Source organism: Pituophis catenifer, unplaced genomic scaffold, assembly GCF_029215685.1.
Source record: "Pituophis catenifer annectens isolate HBS135680 unplaced genomic scaffold, rPitCat1.0.hap2 SCAF_10, whole genome shotgun sequence".
In the NCBI taxonomy this organism is placed as follows: domain Eukaryota; kingdom Metazoa; phylum Chordata; class Lepidosauria; order Squamata; family Colubridae; genus Pituophis; species Pituophis catenifer.
In genome coordinates this window covers 17323772-17339364 of record NW_027256890.1, presented here as the reverse complement: position 1 = coordinate 17339364, position 15593 = coordinate 17323772, and the positions used below count along the sequence as shown (strand labels likewise).

Below are 15593 nucleotides of genomic sequence, written 5' to 3'. Positions count from 1 at the left end.
AGAGAGACTGTGATGGACCCAGCGAAGACGAGGGGGCAGAAGAGAGAAGCAGCATCAGAATTAACAAGAGGGAAACGGAGGCAGGATAAGAATAGGGGTGTGATGGAATGGGGGGGGGTTCACCTTCTTGTGGACTGTATACTTGAACGGTTACAGAGTGGGGCCCTTGCTTCAATCCCACTTTCCTTCCGGAGCTCTGATCTTAAAAAGAAATCCCATTTTAATTTAATTTAGTCACTTCGGAAAGCTTTTATTGTCAACAACCACTTTTAAGATTAACTTTTAAAATTACTTTTGCAGGAAGAAAAAACAAAAATGTAAGCTTCCCTTCCCCTCTACGGAGGCCAATCACGGAGGAAAAGAAAGTCAAGAAACAAACAGAACAAAATATATATATCTATATATATATATATGTGTGTGTATCTATATATATATATATATATGTCGCAGCAGAGGAGCTCCCTCCAGCTGCGGGGCCCTTTCGGTCTGGGCGGGGGGCCGGAGTGAGAGGGGGAGGGAAGTGCCTCTTGCACTGCTCGAGAGAGTTCGGACACCCCGTCTCCGCTCAGTACCTGGGAGGGAAGAAGGGGCGTTTTGGTACAAAGAAGGGAGGGGCCCGGGCGAAGGGGGGCCGGGGCCTTTTCAGGCTGTTGAAGGGGTCTCGGTTTAAGAAGAATTCCCGGGGTCTAAAATCCGGCCGCTGATTCCTGAGCCCCAGCCCACCTCGGTTTGTGCCGTTCCGCTGAGCGGACACCGAGGCGCCCACGGAGAGGCCGGAGCCCAGGGCATCTCGGGCAAGGGCCGCTATGCCCAGGCCCTCTCGAGCCCGGCCGAGGGGCTGACCGCTGTGGTCGCACGGAGGTTGGGCCCCTGGATCCCGGGGGGCTCCTGGCGGCAAGCTAAAATGCTCCTTCATCGTTCCTTGGTGGAGACCCCCGTGCTCGGAAGCCATGGGGGGAGCTGGGAAGGGGAGGCCGAGATCTCCGGGAGGGGGCGGAGGGCTGGAGAACGGAGGGACCCCGCCGTGTTCCACCGGGAGAGGAGGGGGCGGCTGGGGGGGGGAACGGCACTCCACTACGTTCGAGAGGCGGGGGGCGGGGGAGGAGGCACCCCGTGAGGCAACGTCAGCGGGGAGGAGGCCTCCTTGGAGAAGGGGCTGGTGCGATCCACCGCCGGCATCCGTGGCGGGGGCACCGAGTGATCTCTAGAGAAGAGGGTGCTGAGATCCTTGGGTGGAAGGGCCTGAGGTCCCGCGGGGGGTGGCCCCAGCTGGTCTCTGGGGAAGGAAGCCCCGTGCTCCAGGGGAGGCGGTGGGACATGGCGGTCAAAGGGGGCAGCAAAGCCCCCGGCTCGGAAGTTGCTGACGCTCTCCTGAAACGAGCCCAGCCGGTCCTTGTACTGGCCCTGGAAGCTCGACACAGCCCCACCGCCGCCTCCAGACCCTAGGGGGGGCATCTCTGTCGTGCCCGAAGGGCCGTGATCGAACGTGCTGCCCGCACTGCTCATCTCAAACCAGCCTGTTCGGGGGGCCTCTCGCCCGTGCCCTCGGCTGCCCTTCCCCAGGACTCGGATGGACTCCACCGTCTGGATGGGCTCCCCGGACATCCCCCGGCTGGTCATGTTGTGGTAGCCCAGCGTCTCGATGGGCGCCCCCTTCTCCTCCGTGCTGTCGGGCAGGTCTAAGCAGGAGGAGGACACCCTGGTTTCGATCCGGAAGTGCTCCTCCGCCTGCTTCAGTGGCTCCCCTCCCGGAGAAAGGCCGGGCACGTCGCTGGCGCCCCCTTTGGGCCCCTGGCCGAAGTGCTTGCCCTCCTCGGAAGGCTTCCGGGAGGCGTTTTTCAGCATATTCTTGAACTCCATGGTCGAGGTGGCCGAGATGGAGGAGAGGACGGACTTCTCCGCGTTGGAGGTCGGGAGTCGGCCGGTGGGGCTCAGGAGGGTGTTTTGAGGCGAGAAAAGGGACCTCTGGGGAGCCACGTGGGGGGGAGTCGGGGTACTGCTTCTGCAGTAGCCCCGAGTGCTGCTGTGCAGATTTAGGCAAGCCGCTGTGGTTGGAATCTGGTGGGAAGAAAGCGTCGTTCTTGCTGGGTGTCGGGGAGGCGTCCGAGCCGGAGTCGTTTCCCCGCAAGGCGTAGCTTCCGTAGATTCCCGTAGAGGGCAGAGGGTCGCAGCTGTCGCTCTGGTCATGGAGAGATCGGCCGGGCTGGGGAAAAGGCGCCTTCAGGCCGAACCCCGAGGGCCTCGGCCGGTAGCTCGACATAACCGTTGGGTATTCCGAGGGGTCAGAGAGCTTACCCGATTTCAGGATGGATTTGGCCGGCTGCTTCTCCAGGTTCATCAGGGCGGAGGGTGGTGGACCAGGGTAATCAAAGTCGCGGTAATCTTCATCCTCCTGGAAGGAGGTGTCGGGGTAGAACTTCTCCTGGGGGGAGTCCATCAGCGAGGATGGCAGCTCAATCCCGTCCGGGGGCGGCTTGTACATCCCGGCAGGGGAATCCCGGCTCAGACCGAAAGGCCTGTAGGCGGAATTGGGCAACTCCTGTGGGTAGCTGTCGTCCCGGCTCTGGAGGGGCGATCTGGTGCTGCTTGGGGTGGAAGAGCCGGGGCTGATGATCTTCGAGAGCAGGGTCATGGTGTCCACGTTGCTGGAGGACGGCTTGTCCATCATCTCATCCTGCGTGGGCGTCCCGCTCCGTTCGTCACGCACCGGAGTGCCATCTATGCTGTCCATCGAAGTGCTGGTGGGCCCTCGGTTGAAATCTGGAGAGGAGGAGGAATGGCTCTCCGGCGGCAGGTTGGACGAGCCGAGGCTGCTCAGGATGGGGATGTTCAGATTCAGGCCGCTGAAGCCCGGATTCCCCTTCAGGAAGTTATGGATCTTCATCTCAAGACTGGGTGAAGTGGGCTCTGGCTCCATCTTGGTCTCCGAGATCTCTGAGGACTGAGGGGTTGGGGTCTCAACCGGCCGGAGGGATGGGCTGGGAGCCTGGGAGCTGGCAAAGCCCAGGGAATTGATGGGGGGCTTGAAGCCGGACCCAGAGAGCCCGGGGCTGTGTCCGGCGGGCATCTTGTTGACCGAGGTGGAGGAAACCTCGGCTGAAGAGGAGGAATTCGGAGAATAGCTGAGGCTTTGCGGCATGAAGGGCTGCGTGGTGGACAAGACGTTCTTTCCCTTCCCAGAAGCCGTCGGGGTGTTTGTTGGGGCCGGAGATGAGCTCTGGGGGCCCGTCTCGTTGGGCTGGCCCGAATTCCCAGCAACGCTCTGAAGAAATGAGGACAAACCTGAGGCAGAAGAGAAGCTCGTTAATCAGACATTTCAGGTAGTCTTCAATTTATGACCGTAATGGTGTCTGCCCATCACAGCCGTAAAATGAGCTGTGGTTTATGGTTTATGATGGCCAGCTTTGCTGAAAACCAGAACTAAATGCAATCATGTGACCAGGGGGTGGGGGGGTGGGGGTTGCCCAGCGTGACCTTTTTTATCAGGCACAGAGAGAGCAAAAGTGAGGGAAGAAACTCGATAGCCCGCCCTGGAGTTAGAACCTGGGGCAGCTCAACGAGTCAGCTCTTGTGGGGCGACCCCCTGGTTTACCTTGCAAGCCCGGAGCGGCCTGGGCCTGGCTCTTGGAGAGTGCGGACAGGATGCTCTCTGGGGTGATCTCCACTTTGGAGAGGATGCTGGCCAAGGGGTTGGGTGACGTCCCCAAAGGTCCCGTCACTGGAGTCTTCAAGCCGCCCATGAGAGAGGAGGGGCTCGTTGGGGTGCTGGGGGAAGGCCTCGAGGCAGGACTGACCCCTGGAGGGAGGGAGGGAGGGAGGGAGGGAGAGACCGGGGCAGAGGTGAGCCATTTTGGAGCCAGAAGCTGGTCTTGGCTGAAGGGTTTCTACCCAGGGACCCCCACAAACACAAGGAAGATCAAGGGGGAAGGTTGGCAGGAAGGCAGCAAATCTGACCCCAGACCAAGAGTGCCTTCACGGCTCTTCCCTCCCCTCCCCTCCCCGACCACTCTGCCCTTTCACCTGTTCACAGGTGATCCTTCTTTCCTGGCAAAACAAATCCACCTGGAAATTCCCTGGAAATCCAACCTGCCTGAGTCTGTCTGGTGGGAAGAAGGCAGCCCCCCTCGTGGGCAGCCCCTCTCTCTCCGGCCAACTACCTGGGCACTGCTGGCCTCCCTGCCTCCCTCACCTGTGTTCTTCATGACGGAAGTCAGGCTGCTGAGGATGGAGCTGATCTTGGCCAGGTCCACGTTGGCCAGGTTTGGCAAAGCAAGAGCAGGTGACGGAGGAAGAGGGGTTTGGCTCGCTGGCTTGGGGGCCGGAGGAGTGATGGGAGTGGGCGCCATCACGGGTGCAGCCACTGGGGGTGTTCCAGAGGCTGCTGGGGTGGCCGCCGTCAGTGGTGAAGCCTTGGGGTTGCTCTCGGGCATCTTGGCGGGGGCCGGGGTAGAAGCTGCTGGCTTTTCTTTTCTCTCTTCCACTAATTCAGAAGACAAAAGAGGCATGTCGTTTAAGCCTTGCTGGGCAGCCTGCAAATCAACCCCCCCCCCCCAAAAGTAGTGGGGCTTTGAGCCAGTTTAGACTGCGGACCGAAAAGGAGAGGGCCCCACCGGAGTCTGAGGTGGGAGAAAGCTGCAGCCAATCTATAAGCGATTCCTTGCCAGGGACAAAATGGCCCCCTCCCTCAGCACACGTGCGGCCTTTGGGACACACAAGCAGACAGATGTTTTGCAGCTGGAAAGTCCAAGCCTGGGAGGGCATGGGTTGCCCTCTGTTTACACCTGTTTGTCAAACCTCCACCTCATACCCTCAGTGGGGGCCACTCCTGGTGCGTGACCCCTTCAACCGGCCCTCAGGTGCCAAGGGGAAGCAGCACCATTCCCACCTGGTTCCCCTCCGGGACCCTACCGATAATTTTGGGGGGCTCCTCTTCCACGTCGGAGAGCTCCATGTCCTCCACGTCCCGATTGTCTGTGGCGAGCTCTGGCAAGGGAGATTTGGCCCCTGCAGCCTTGGGCGAGGGGGGCGGCGTCTTCTTCCCCCATCCCCGGGAAGGGGGACTCGGAGCCTGTGGGGGAGGGGGCGTCCATGCTGGGCGAGGGAACGGGCGACTCCTCTGGGTCAGGAAGGGTGGCCTTGAGCTGGTCCAGTTTCTTCTTGAGGTTGTTCACTCGGTTGGCAAAGGTCTTGTAAGCCTGAGGAGGGAAAGCAGAGGAGAGTCAGAAGCAGACCCGGAGGGAGAAGGCATCACCACGGCTGAAGCAAATTCAGGGCCACACAGGGGAGGAAGCCATCTGAGCTGGCAACCGGAAGGGAGGGAGGCCCTGTCTCTGGTGCCCTTCCAAAGTCCACCTGCAGCGGCCCAAAGACCGGCTCCGGCTGCGGAGGAAGACTGGCCATTCAGCTCGGCTTTCTTTGCCAGCCTGACAGAAGAGCAGGAAACCCGGTGGGCCCCTCCCCACGAGGGCTGGGCCACAGCGGGAGAGACACCTGGACACGCTGTGGGTGTGGGTGTGTTTGTGTGTTCCTGCAGACTCACATTGGCCACCACCTTGACCTCCTTGTACTGGGCTTCGTAGAAGATGCCGGCGTTCTCCAGCACTTCCGTCAGCGAAGGGCCGTCCTTCAGCTGCTTGTCCAGGCTATTGACAAACTCCTCCAGCTTGGCACTGGCCTCCTCGAACTCCTTGGAGAATTTCTTCCCTCCGGTTTTGTCTGGAAAGCCGAGAAAGGAGCGTTTTGGGCCAACCCAGAGAATAGGGCAGCACCTACGTTCCAACTGCGGATATTAAGCCCCAGGGAAGGAAATAAAACCCAGGCCTCTGGGCGCCAGATGACGCTGGAGGGTCTGGCCCAGTCCTCCCACCTCTACCTTTTAAGCATTTCAGGGTCTCGGTGCTGCAAACGTCCACCCTCATGGTGGACAGCTGCTTCTCCTTCAGCTCGATCTGGTCTTCCGAGAGCTTGTGGGAGAGGAGCTCATCCACCAGCGACTGCGGCTGCATGGGGGGAACGGAGACCCAGTTGAGCCCAGCCTAGCCTGTCCGTCCCACCAAGCCCAGGGCGGGGTCAGCCCCTCCTCTAAGGGATGAACTGACGCCCTGGCTTGATTGCGAGCAACAGGGGAGGTTTTCCTGGAGAAGGAAGGGCTTTGCTCTGCCTGCAACCCAAGGGCCTCCTAACCTCCCACCTTGAGGGACCCTCAAACTGAGCTGAGCAAATCTCTTCGTTATTGGACTTACCCGAAACTCTGCCACGATCTTGGATTTTAATGCTGCCTTCGGATTGGTAGAGGCTGGCCGGCAGGCAGGCAGGAAGGAAGGAAGAAACATCTCGTTTAGAAAAGGGACCCAAACTGTCCCCAGCACTTCTGCCTCGGCCCATTCCTCTTCTTCATCCTGGGATGTGACCCTGACCTCCCTCAGAGAAGCTACAGTAAGTGGTCATTCTGTCTGCAGGGTTGATGCAGGCACCGGGTTGGGGCCAGGAGTTACAGGCCACCCAGTGGTCCTTTTGGGAAAGTGGGTAGAGGACCATCTGAGCCGGCGGAAGCTTCCGAGTGGAGGTTAGGGAGATTCATCGCTCCTTCGGGGGAACCTGAGCTTCTGACCAGTGCTAAGCGGCTTCCTCAGCAGCCCATCCTGACTGCTGTCTTAGGGCAAAGAACAGAGAGGGCTTCCCTGTCTGCCGTTTGCCTTCCTCTTCTCTTAGCCCATCAAGGCTGGACATGAAACATGGCTGCCGTGGGAGTGACTCTCAGCCGGCAAAGGCTGATCTCCTGAGGATGTCAAATGGGGGGAAGGGGGCCCCGCCCCCTGGAAGCTTCGGGGGGGGGGCCTTCTGGGCCCCTCTGCAAAGAGGCCTCTGGCTACCACATTCAGACGTGGGAGTTCCTTACTTTGAGATTTCTTCCAAGACTTAGTTGGCTGTTTGCTCTGAGTTTCTTTCTGCTGCTTCTGGGATTTGAAAGTGGAACCTGGAAAACATTGTTTTGTGTGCTGTACTCTGGGGTGTCTCAGAGTAAATGGGGACAACAGGAACGACCAGAAAGGCCCTTCTGCTTTAACTTCATGAGCTGCTCCCCAAATGAATATAGGTTGAGTACAACAGTAAAAAGGGAAGGGAATATTGAAATATTGAAAATTCCCAGCATTTTCTCTCCAAAACACAAATTGAGAAAGGCCAGGAGGAGAACCAGAATAAATTCAATGCACCGTTTTCAACTATTTCAGGACAATGAACTACTCAAGAGGATAAATTTTAGGGAGAAAGCAGAGTTTCAGCCAACAGTGTGGAGAGCGAAGAATTTGGAGCTCACTTCCTCCTGTCCGTCTGGTTGCCTTAATGCCCAACATCCCTGACTCAGTCAGTCTGTCTGGCTCGTGCACACACGGACAAAACCACAACAGGCCCAGAGAAAAAGAAAAACGTAGGTGAACTTACTTAAAGCTTCTTTTAGAACGACAATGGTTTCTTCTGGATACACATTTCTGTCTTCCCATATTTTAAATATCCTCTCGATAGACTTGGAGACGGATGGATCTCTACAAACAACAGAGAGAAGGCCGGTTGTGGTTGGGTGCCTCTCTTCCCTTTTGCTCATGCCAGAACCGAAGGGACGGCTATTTTCTTTTAAGGACTGAAATCCACTCACCCACAGATTCTGGCAAGGGTTCAAATGAGAACAGAAGGATTTTACCAGTAACATAAAGTAAGGGAAGGAAACAGCCAGCACAGGGGCTCTGATCCGAGGGTGGCTTTCTCTATACCTCAGAGCAAGGAGAACAAACAAAACAGGGCTACCGAAACACTACCTTCCCCAAAATATTTGAATTTCACAGTACTGTCACCTGACTGCAGAGGTTTTGGATGCCCCTGGAAAACACAGGCCAACGGAGGTTTTTCCAAGCAGAGAGAGAGAGAGAGACCTTTACAACAGAACAGAAATCCTCCCAGGCTTTACAGCTCAACCAATGTAGGGCACCGGCCGAGCAATTCCAGACACAGGACCAAACAAAGCTTCTTCCTCAAGCAAGCCTCTCACTAGCACTTCCATGGATAGGGAGGAGTGGGAGAAAGTGACTTCCTAAGAAAATATCCTCCCCGGGGCGGCCCCCACCAGCTGCCTCATCTACCCTTAAGAGTTGCCGAGGTAGAGAAACATCATCGCTTGACACCAAACCAGGAGGCCCCAGATGTTGGTCAGCACAGCTGCCACTCCAAAATAAAAAAAACCTCGGAGGTTTTTGGAGTCAGTAAAAGCACTGGGCTGTGGGTTAACCCACTTAACATGTGGGTTAAAACTACGCAATCGAAGTATAGGAATCTTCCATGAGAAAAGCCAAATATTGCCCTAAGAACCTTTCACGCGGATAGCTCTCCAAAGAGGCAGAAGGTCGAGGCAGCAGGAGCCAAAGAAAGCCGGCTTCCAAGGAGCTCTAATTAGGCTGGGGATGCCTCCCAGCCTGCTGGCACCCATCACTGCAGCCCCACCCACGAGGAGAAAGCCCCGGAAGTAATCAAGGAAAAGAGACTGTAAAAGTTTAGAAACACCACGCTCTCTCCTTGGGAAAAGAACTACCCAGATCACGAGAGCCAGGAAGGGCTTAGCAGCCCCAGACATCAACCAGAGGCTCTTCTCTTCTCACCACCCCCAGGAGATTCAGCTGAGCACAGTCTCCAAGCAGGGGAGCAGAAGGAAGAGGCCAACCCCTCTGCCCACCTGCAATTTAGTTCCACCGACCAGGAAAAGGGAATTGCCGCTGCTTCCTCCTACTCCTCCTACTCCCAAGTTAAGAACCTCTGAGCTGTTTCCAACGAAAGTTTTAAAACTTTTATCTCTGTCTTAGCTGGAAGGCTCCCAGGTTCCCTTTCTCACCTCACCTCAACGTGTGAGTTTGAAGAAGATCACACAGGCAAAGAGTGGCTAGAGAGAATTGTAGCCACCGGCAATAAGACACCAAAGAAACAAGAACCTCTCGCACTGTTGACCAATAAACGTCAGTTAAACCAAAGCTTTGTAGCTTTCTAAGAACGACAACTGCTTCTCAAGGGGCAGGACGCTCTGGCTAAGTCCAAGTATGCCTCTCGAGCAGCAAATCCCGTCCCTCTGGCACCTGCTCAAGCAGCCCTCCGTTCGGCACCTTTCGGCCTTTCCAAGGACGTTCACGCACAAACCTGCTAACGCCGCGAGATCATCATCGGGAGGAGCAGAGAAAGTGCCGCAAAAAAAGCCTCAACTTACTTCACCAAAGCGGCGGCTTCAGGCAGCACTTCGGCAAACGTGTCGCGAAAGACGATGGCGTTTTTTCTCTTGCAGTTTTGTATGACGTCGTTGGCCAAGTAGAAGAGGTTCAGTCGGTGAGCGAAGGCGGCTGAGAGCAGAAGAGAAACAGAGGCCGGTCATGCAACCTGGGGAGCTGACCTTGGACGGATCATTTTTAATCCCCCTCTTCAACCCTGCCCTTGACCTGTTTATTACTCCTGCAACCACTCTTCCCAGCTGCAAATTTGCAGGGAGGAGGGGTGTCTAACTTTTAAAATTGGCCCCCTCTTAAAAACCAGGAGGAGAAAAGGTTAGAAAGGGAGGAGGAAGAGAGGAGTGGGGGAAGGGAAGGGGAAGTAGGAAAGAGAAGGAGAGGAAGAACGAAGAAAGTAGGAAGAGATGGAAGAAGGAAGGAAGGAAGGAAGAGAAGGGGAGGAGAAGAGGAAAGGTTGTGGTAAAATAAAGGAGGGTAAATGGTAAAAGAGCCGCCCCGAACAACTAAAACTGAAAGTTAAAAGATAAGATGAATGGAAAATGATGGATAAAAGATTGTACATTTAAATATGTTTATGAGAAATAAAAATAAAACTCTTTGGAAAAAACCCACCAATTTGCAGTGTTTCTGCTTCTCCTTCAAAAGACACACAGATTCCCCGAGGGGGTGGGGGAGGCAGAGGACGTCTTTTCTTTCCTTGGGGTGCTCTGTTGAGCTCAGGGGGCATCAGGAAGTGCCACCCCTGGCACCCCAATCCCCTCTGCTTTTCCTGGGGCAGTCGGAGGGCTGGACATTTTACCTGCCGGATCATCCACAGCCCCACCCCAACAAGGAGCCCTGAGCCCCCCTCTTTCCCTTTCAAACCACACCCCGGCCTGACTGGCTGCCATTTGCTGGGTGACACCTCAGAAGGGAAGCTCTGAGATTACTTTGCTATTGCCTGACTTTACACCACAATCCGTCCCATCCTCCTAGCCTCCAATTAGTAAGAACACAATGATTAGGACCAATTATAGAAGTCGGTTGACACGTTGCCCCAAGGTCTGTTAGGCCAGCAGCCTTTCCTACTGGCCTACATACTAGCTCTCTCCCGGCTGCCAGAGTTGTGGGATAACAACACCCATTGTTCCCAGCCGGCAGGAGGAGCAACCTAGCAAAACCAGAGACTTTGGGCAGTAGCTGAGTGGGCAGGTGGGCCCAAGAGAAACACTCTGCTCAGCTCCCGGGGGTCTTATCTAGCACCCGCATCAGGCATTCAAAGGCAAAGCAGAGGCGCAATTCAGCATGCACAAGTCCAAAGGCCACTTTCAAAACAACGAAAAAAGCTCCCCCTGCCTGCTGGCTCTGCTCCACGGGCAGAAGTGGCCGCTTTGAGTCAGGAGCGAGACAGAAACCCCACCTGAATCCCAAGGAAATGGTGTCCCCTACTTGTGGTGAGCCTTGATGCTCCTCACAGCTTCAAGATCCCATCGGTGAAGTCACAGCCACTCTCCAACACACGGAGCACTTGAGTTTTCCTTCCCAAGAGAAAGGATGAGCTGCCCTTCTATTCCACCCCTGTGGGCGCAGTGTCCTACTTTCCAAAATCTGGATTACCAGCTAGGGAGAGACTCAGGTCTGCGGAGTGACCTAGCCAAGCACTGTCTCCACTTATAACTGGGTGCTGAACATTTGCAAAAGCTCTGCTCCCATCACCTGTCTCACTGGGCCAGGAAAGGAGAGAGACCCTGTGGTCCCCGCCGCCAAAGCTTTCCCTCCCAGAGCTGTCTCTCTCCAGATAGAGGAACCTCCCCTCCCTCCTTCCCAGGGACAGGGAAGGCATTCTCTATGCCAGGCTGCAGGGGCCAAAGTTCCTGGCAATGCGAGGACCAAGCAGACTGCTGAAGCGCCCCACTAGCCCTGTCTACCTTCCCCATCTTCCTTCCTGGATTACCATGGGATAAATTATTGCAATCCCCGTTGGGTTCTGGACAGGCTACTTGGCTCAGTCAATTTCTATTGCCAGATGTTTTAATAACAATCTTCAGCCCCCCCCCCCCAAAGAGTGAATAACGGCAAATGTTCTGTGGCACCACAAATAAAACGTATTTCTGGCACGGCTGAGTCCCAATTCCACCTTTATATAGGGGCAATATATGCATCTGTGTCAGACTTGCTCAGCCAGCATTGACAATCAGTTATTCAGCTGGCTGTCAGGATTCCCAACTGTGTGTTCCTGCACAAATGGAAGTTGTGTCTACGCGTAAGACGAGCCAAGGGATGGCCAACGGCCCCAAAGGGCTTGGCTTGGAGTTGGTGTGAAACCAACCACTTATTTCAAAGAAAACACCCCAACCGTTTTCTTTGGGTGTTGTGTCTTTGAGGGCAGGAACTACCTAATCCCTCTTTTGCAAACTACTCAAGGATCATTTTTTGGAGGAGAAATAAACAATGACACAATCCATGGATCAACAGTATAGGAGAAACAGCAAATCGCTGGTCTGGCCTTTGGAGGGATGTTTATAGCCATTCTCCTGCCATTTCAAAGAATTCCTACCACAATCGTGCAAGGACAAATCTCTGCAAAAGGGACACGGTGAGGGTTTTGGCGCAAGACCCCTCCTTCCCCAAATCTCAGGAGGTTCAAGCTGCAGAGACTCCTCTCTGGAGACCCTTTCCAGCCACCCACCCACCCCTCATTCAGCCCAAAGCAGCAAATCAGCTCCAAAGCCTCAACGCTTATGCTACACCAGACTGCTCCAATCTCATGTACTCTCCACATCTTGCATGGACGTTCTGAAAAACAAGGCCGCTTCAAGATGAGCTCCCAGAACTCCCCAGCCAGCCAGTAAAAAAAGGTACAACGAAGGTGCAACCGCAACACACAACCACAGCATTTCTGTCCCTTCAAGAGTCAGCAATTCAGCCTCAGTCAGAGGTCAGGCCCGATGCTGTGTTTCCCAAAGGGGCCCAACTCAGCACCCCCGGCAAGGTCTGTGTTTCTAGCCAGCTCTGCTCTTGAGAAAGGAAATTCTTTTGGGGAGCTGGTTTAGGTGGACCCAAAACTTTAGGGCGCCCCACAGCCAGTGTAGGGGAAAGGAATTCTTCCCCACTGAAATGCCACGGCCGGAACAGCCCCATTCTGCAGCCATAGGAAACAAGGCCGGAGGCGGCTTTCCCACCGATCCTGAACTGACAGACTAGCCAATGTTCCTTTCTTCCACCTTATGGAAGGGCCGTTCTTTTAACTCTAGGGAAATGTAACTCTGTGAGAGTTTAACCCAAGAACTGCCTTAAATTGGAGCGCAGTGGATATCTGATTAAATTGTTGAAACAGTAAATTACCTGTTTCTATGGGCAGCCTCTATGCCACTTCCACCCCAATGTCTTAGGCCATTAATATGGATTTTTTTCAACTGCACCACCAAGCTTTTAAACCAGCTTTGCCCTGCTCTCCTTATGGTGGTCAATAACACGAATGTCAAACGGAAACCTGTAGCCTGTGGTAATAATTTGCCATTTTCAGAAAATGGAGACACGGTAATTTTTATAACCTCAATTCTAAACCTTGGATGGAAATCCAAGTGAAATTAATGAGATTACTAATTGTGTTGCAGATGGTGATGTTCCCTCAGGGATGATGTGGCTGAGGCAAACATTTCACAGCCCTTCAATATTTTAACCGTTATGTGATATTTCAAGCAAACATCCAATTCACAGACACAATTTCATGCCGGTCACCAGATGCCACAACTTCTTAGAAAACCCTAGAACCAGGGCCATTCCAAACATTCAGAAATTCAGAGAAAGCATAGACGTGAAAGCATAAACCAAACTTTTGGATTCACAAGACAGCTCAGAAAACATGAGTAGAAAAAGCGTATCTTTTTACTTGGGAAATTCACTCTCCAACTCCTGAGAGAAATCAAGTGAATTTAGAAGTGTGGGAGGAGGGGAGGAAAGGACGGCCGGCCATGAGATCAGGCACCCATTCAGAAGCTAATCTAGGCAATGGCCAAGAACTGTTGACACCAGCACTGCTATTTCATTCACAACCCAGATTTGCATATTTTTAATGCTCCCTCCATAAAACACATTTTTTGTCCTCTCTCCAAAGACTGAAACACAGATGTTGTCCACCTCGGTCTGCCTTCCACACCTTCCACCCTCCAGATGTGTTTCTGGCATCTGGGGAGTCAGGATTGAGGGTAGCAGGTTGGAAGGGATCATTCAGGAATACCACCAGACAGGCAGACTTTGGACCTTGACCCACCTGCGTGCTTACAGCAACATTTACAATCTTTACAAAAACACACCAATTCTTTTTTTAAAAAAATAAACCTCACGCGTGACAAGGATTCTTAAAAGACGAGGAATGCGCCCACTGAGTCTGGAAATAGGACTCTCAACCAGCTAAACATTTCCTGTAAAGTGGCAAGCACCCCTTGCCCAGCCACCTGTGAGGGGGGGAGTTTGCCACCAGCAAAATAGCCTCCAACCTTTTTAGCAATTTTAGCCCCATTTGCAAGCTTACTGTCAACCAGATTTCCTCCGCAATATTTTCCTTGGGAAAAATCAGACCTGAAGAGAAGAAACAGAGACTCTCTGCCATCTGCGCCCATCACAAAAGCCGACAAAACTTCTCTTAGCACCTCTGTGAGACAGGGTGGCACCTCGGCACCATCCTGAAGCAAAGCCAGCCAGAAGGGCAGATTCCTCTCCGCCTGGCCTTCCTCTGCCAGGGCTGCCATGCTTGTGCCCAGATAGCCAGACCCAGAAACGGCGTCAATTGCAAATTATTGTTGTTACTTTAGCGTATGATGGGAACGTGACAGAAGAGAAGGAAAGGTATGTACACAATCTACGACGGGGGTCACCAACCTTTCGGACCTCAGGGACCACTACATTCGTAATTTTAAATCCCGCGGACCACTCATGTGAATTTTTAAAAAAAGATAAATAGCATTTAGTGCAATATAGAAAATGCAAGTCATTTTTCTGCGGACCACGGATCCCTCATCTACGCCATTATAAGGGAAGCTTCCACATGGGTCCCTGAAGGCCAAGGGGGGCCAAGCGTTGGTCCAGCTGCCGCGATGCCATGCCATGCCAGTCCTTAACGGGATGCCCGCTCCTTCTCTCTGGGCGAGCGGGGGAGGCCGGGGGGGGGGTGGCACCAGCCTGGCTCAATGCTTGCAGGGCATCCCCCTCCCCACGGCAGCCCTTCCCTCCATCGCCTCCCCCCCATTGATTCGGCCAGAGGGGCGCAAAGCGGGGGCGCCTCTTTCCACCCGCCCAAAGGCCGCCGCCTCTTCGGACGCCCCCCCCCCCCCAAAAGACAAGGGCGGAGGGGCGGACCGCGGTGAGAACCTCCCCCTTCCCTCCCCCCCCCGCACTCACAGCGGCGCATCCAGTGGATCCATCGGCGGGCGATGGCGGCGTGGTGGCGCTTGTTCTCCAGGCACCAGGAGGAGAGGCCCTGGATGGACTCCATGGTGTTGCTCAGCGCCTGCAGCTTCCTGTCCAGCGACGCCTCCAGCCCCGACCACGACGACGACGACGACGACGAGGAGGAGGAGGGCGGCGGCGGCGAGGACGCCGTGAAGGCCGCCGTGCCGGACGACGACGGGGCCGCGGCCGAGGACGAGGCGGACGAAGAGGAGGAGGAGGAAGAGGAGGAGGAGGCGGAGGAGGCCTTGCCGCCGGCCGCCATCTTCCCTCCCCTTCGGTCGCACCAGCAACGCCGCTCAGGGCGGGCGCCACTGCGCAGGCGCGCGCGCCCCGCCTCCCGCGCGTTCCGCGCGCAGGCGCGTGCGCAGGCGCGGAGCCGGGTTTTTTTTTTTCCCCCTCCCCTCCTCCCTCCCGCGCTCACGCGCACGGGGCAGGAGAGGGCTGGGGGGGGGGAAAGGAAAGGAGGAGGGAGGAGGCGTCTGTCTGCCGAGCGGGATGGGAGACCACCCGGAAAGCCACGGTCCCCTTTCTTTCTAACCCCCCGGGCGGGAGCCGCGCTTCGGCGGCAGACTTTTGCACCCGAGGAAAACGAGCAAAGGAAGAATCCGTTCAATCGACAAACCATCAATAATAAATCCGCGCCTGCATCCCAAGTTTAAGGCGTTTTCTCTGCCACTTTCCCTCCGCCGGGCGGGGCTGCAGCCTCTTCCCCTCTTCTGCTTCGGCAACCGCCGCCAGGGAGCGATGGCCGAGCGGCTACCCACGGGACCCCGGGCCTCTCCGTCGGGGAAATGCAGCGGGGGAACCGGTCCACGCGGGAGGGCAAGAAGGAACGGGCGGCTTCCCTTTGGGAAGTAGCCGTGGCCGCGAGTTCCGCAGCCTCGGTGCCAGGAGGACGGGTGG

The 15593-nt window shown here is 55.4% G+C and overlaps 1 protein-coding gene across 1 annotated transcript; it reads right to left on the bottom strand.

Moving 5' to 3' along the window:
* Nucleotides 1–473: 473 nt before the first annotated feature.
* RPRD2 (regulation of nuclear pre-mRNA domain containing 2) lies at nucleotides 474–14931 on the bottom strand. The gene is given in 15 exon segments (XM_070951159.1): nucleotides 474–1051; nucleotides 1053–1088; nucleotides 1090–1983; nucleotides 1985–3282; nucleotides 3593–3796; nucleotides 4190–4480; nucleotides 4909–5026; nucleotides 5028–5195; nucleotides 5540–5715; nucleotides 5873–5999; nucleotides 6243–6295; nucleotides 6899–6976; nucleotides 7444–7544; nucleotides 9245–9374; nucleotides 14640–14931. Coding segments are annotated over 15 exon segments (4254 nt in total). The 5' UTR covers nucleotides 14734–14931; the 3' UTR covers nucleotides 474–565.
* Nucleotides 14932–15593: the final 662 nt, after the last annotated feature.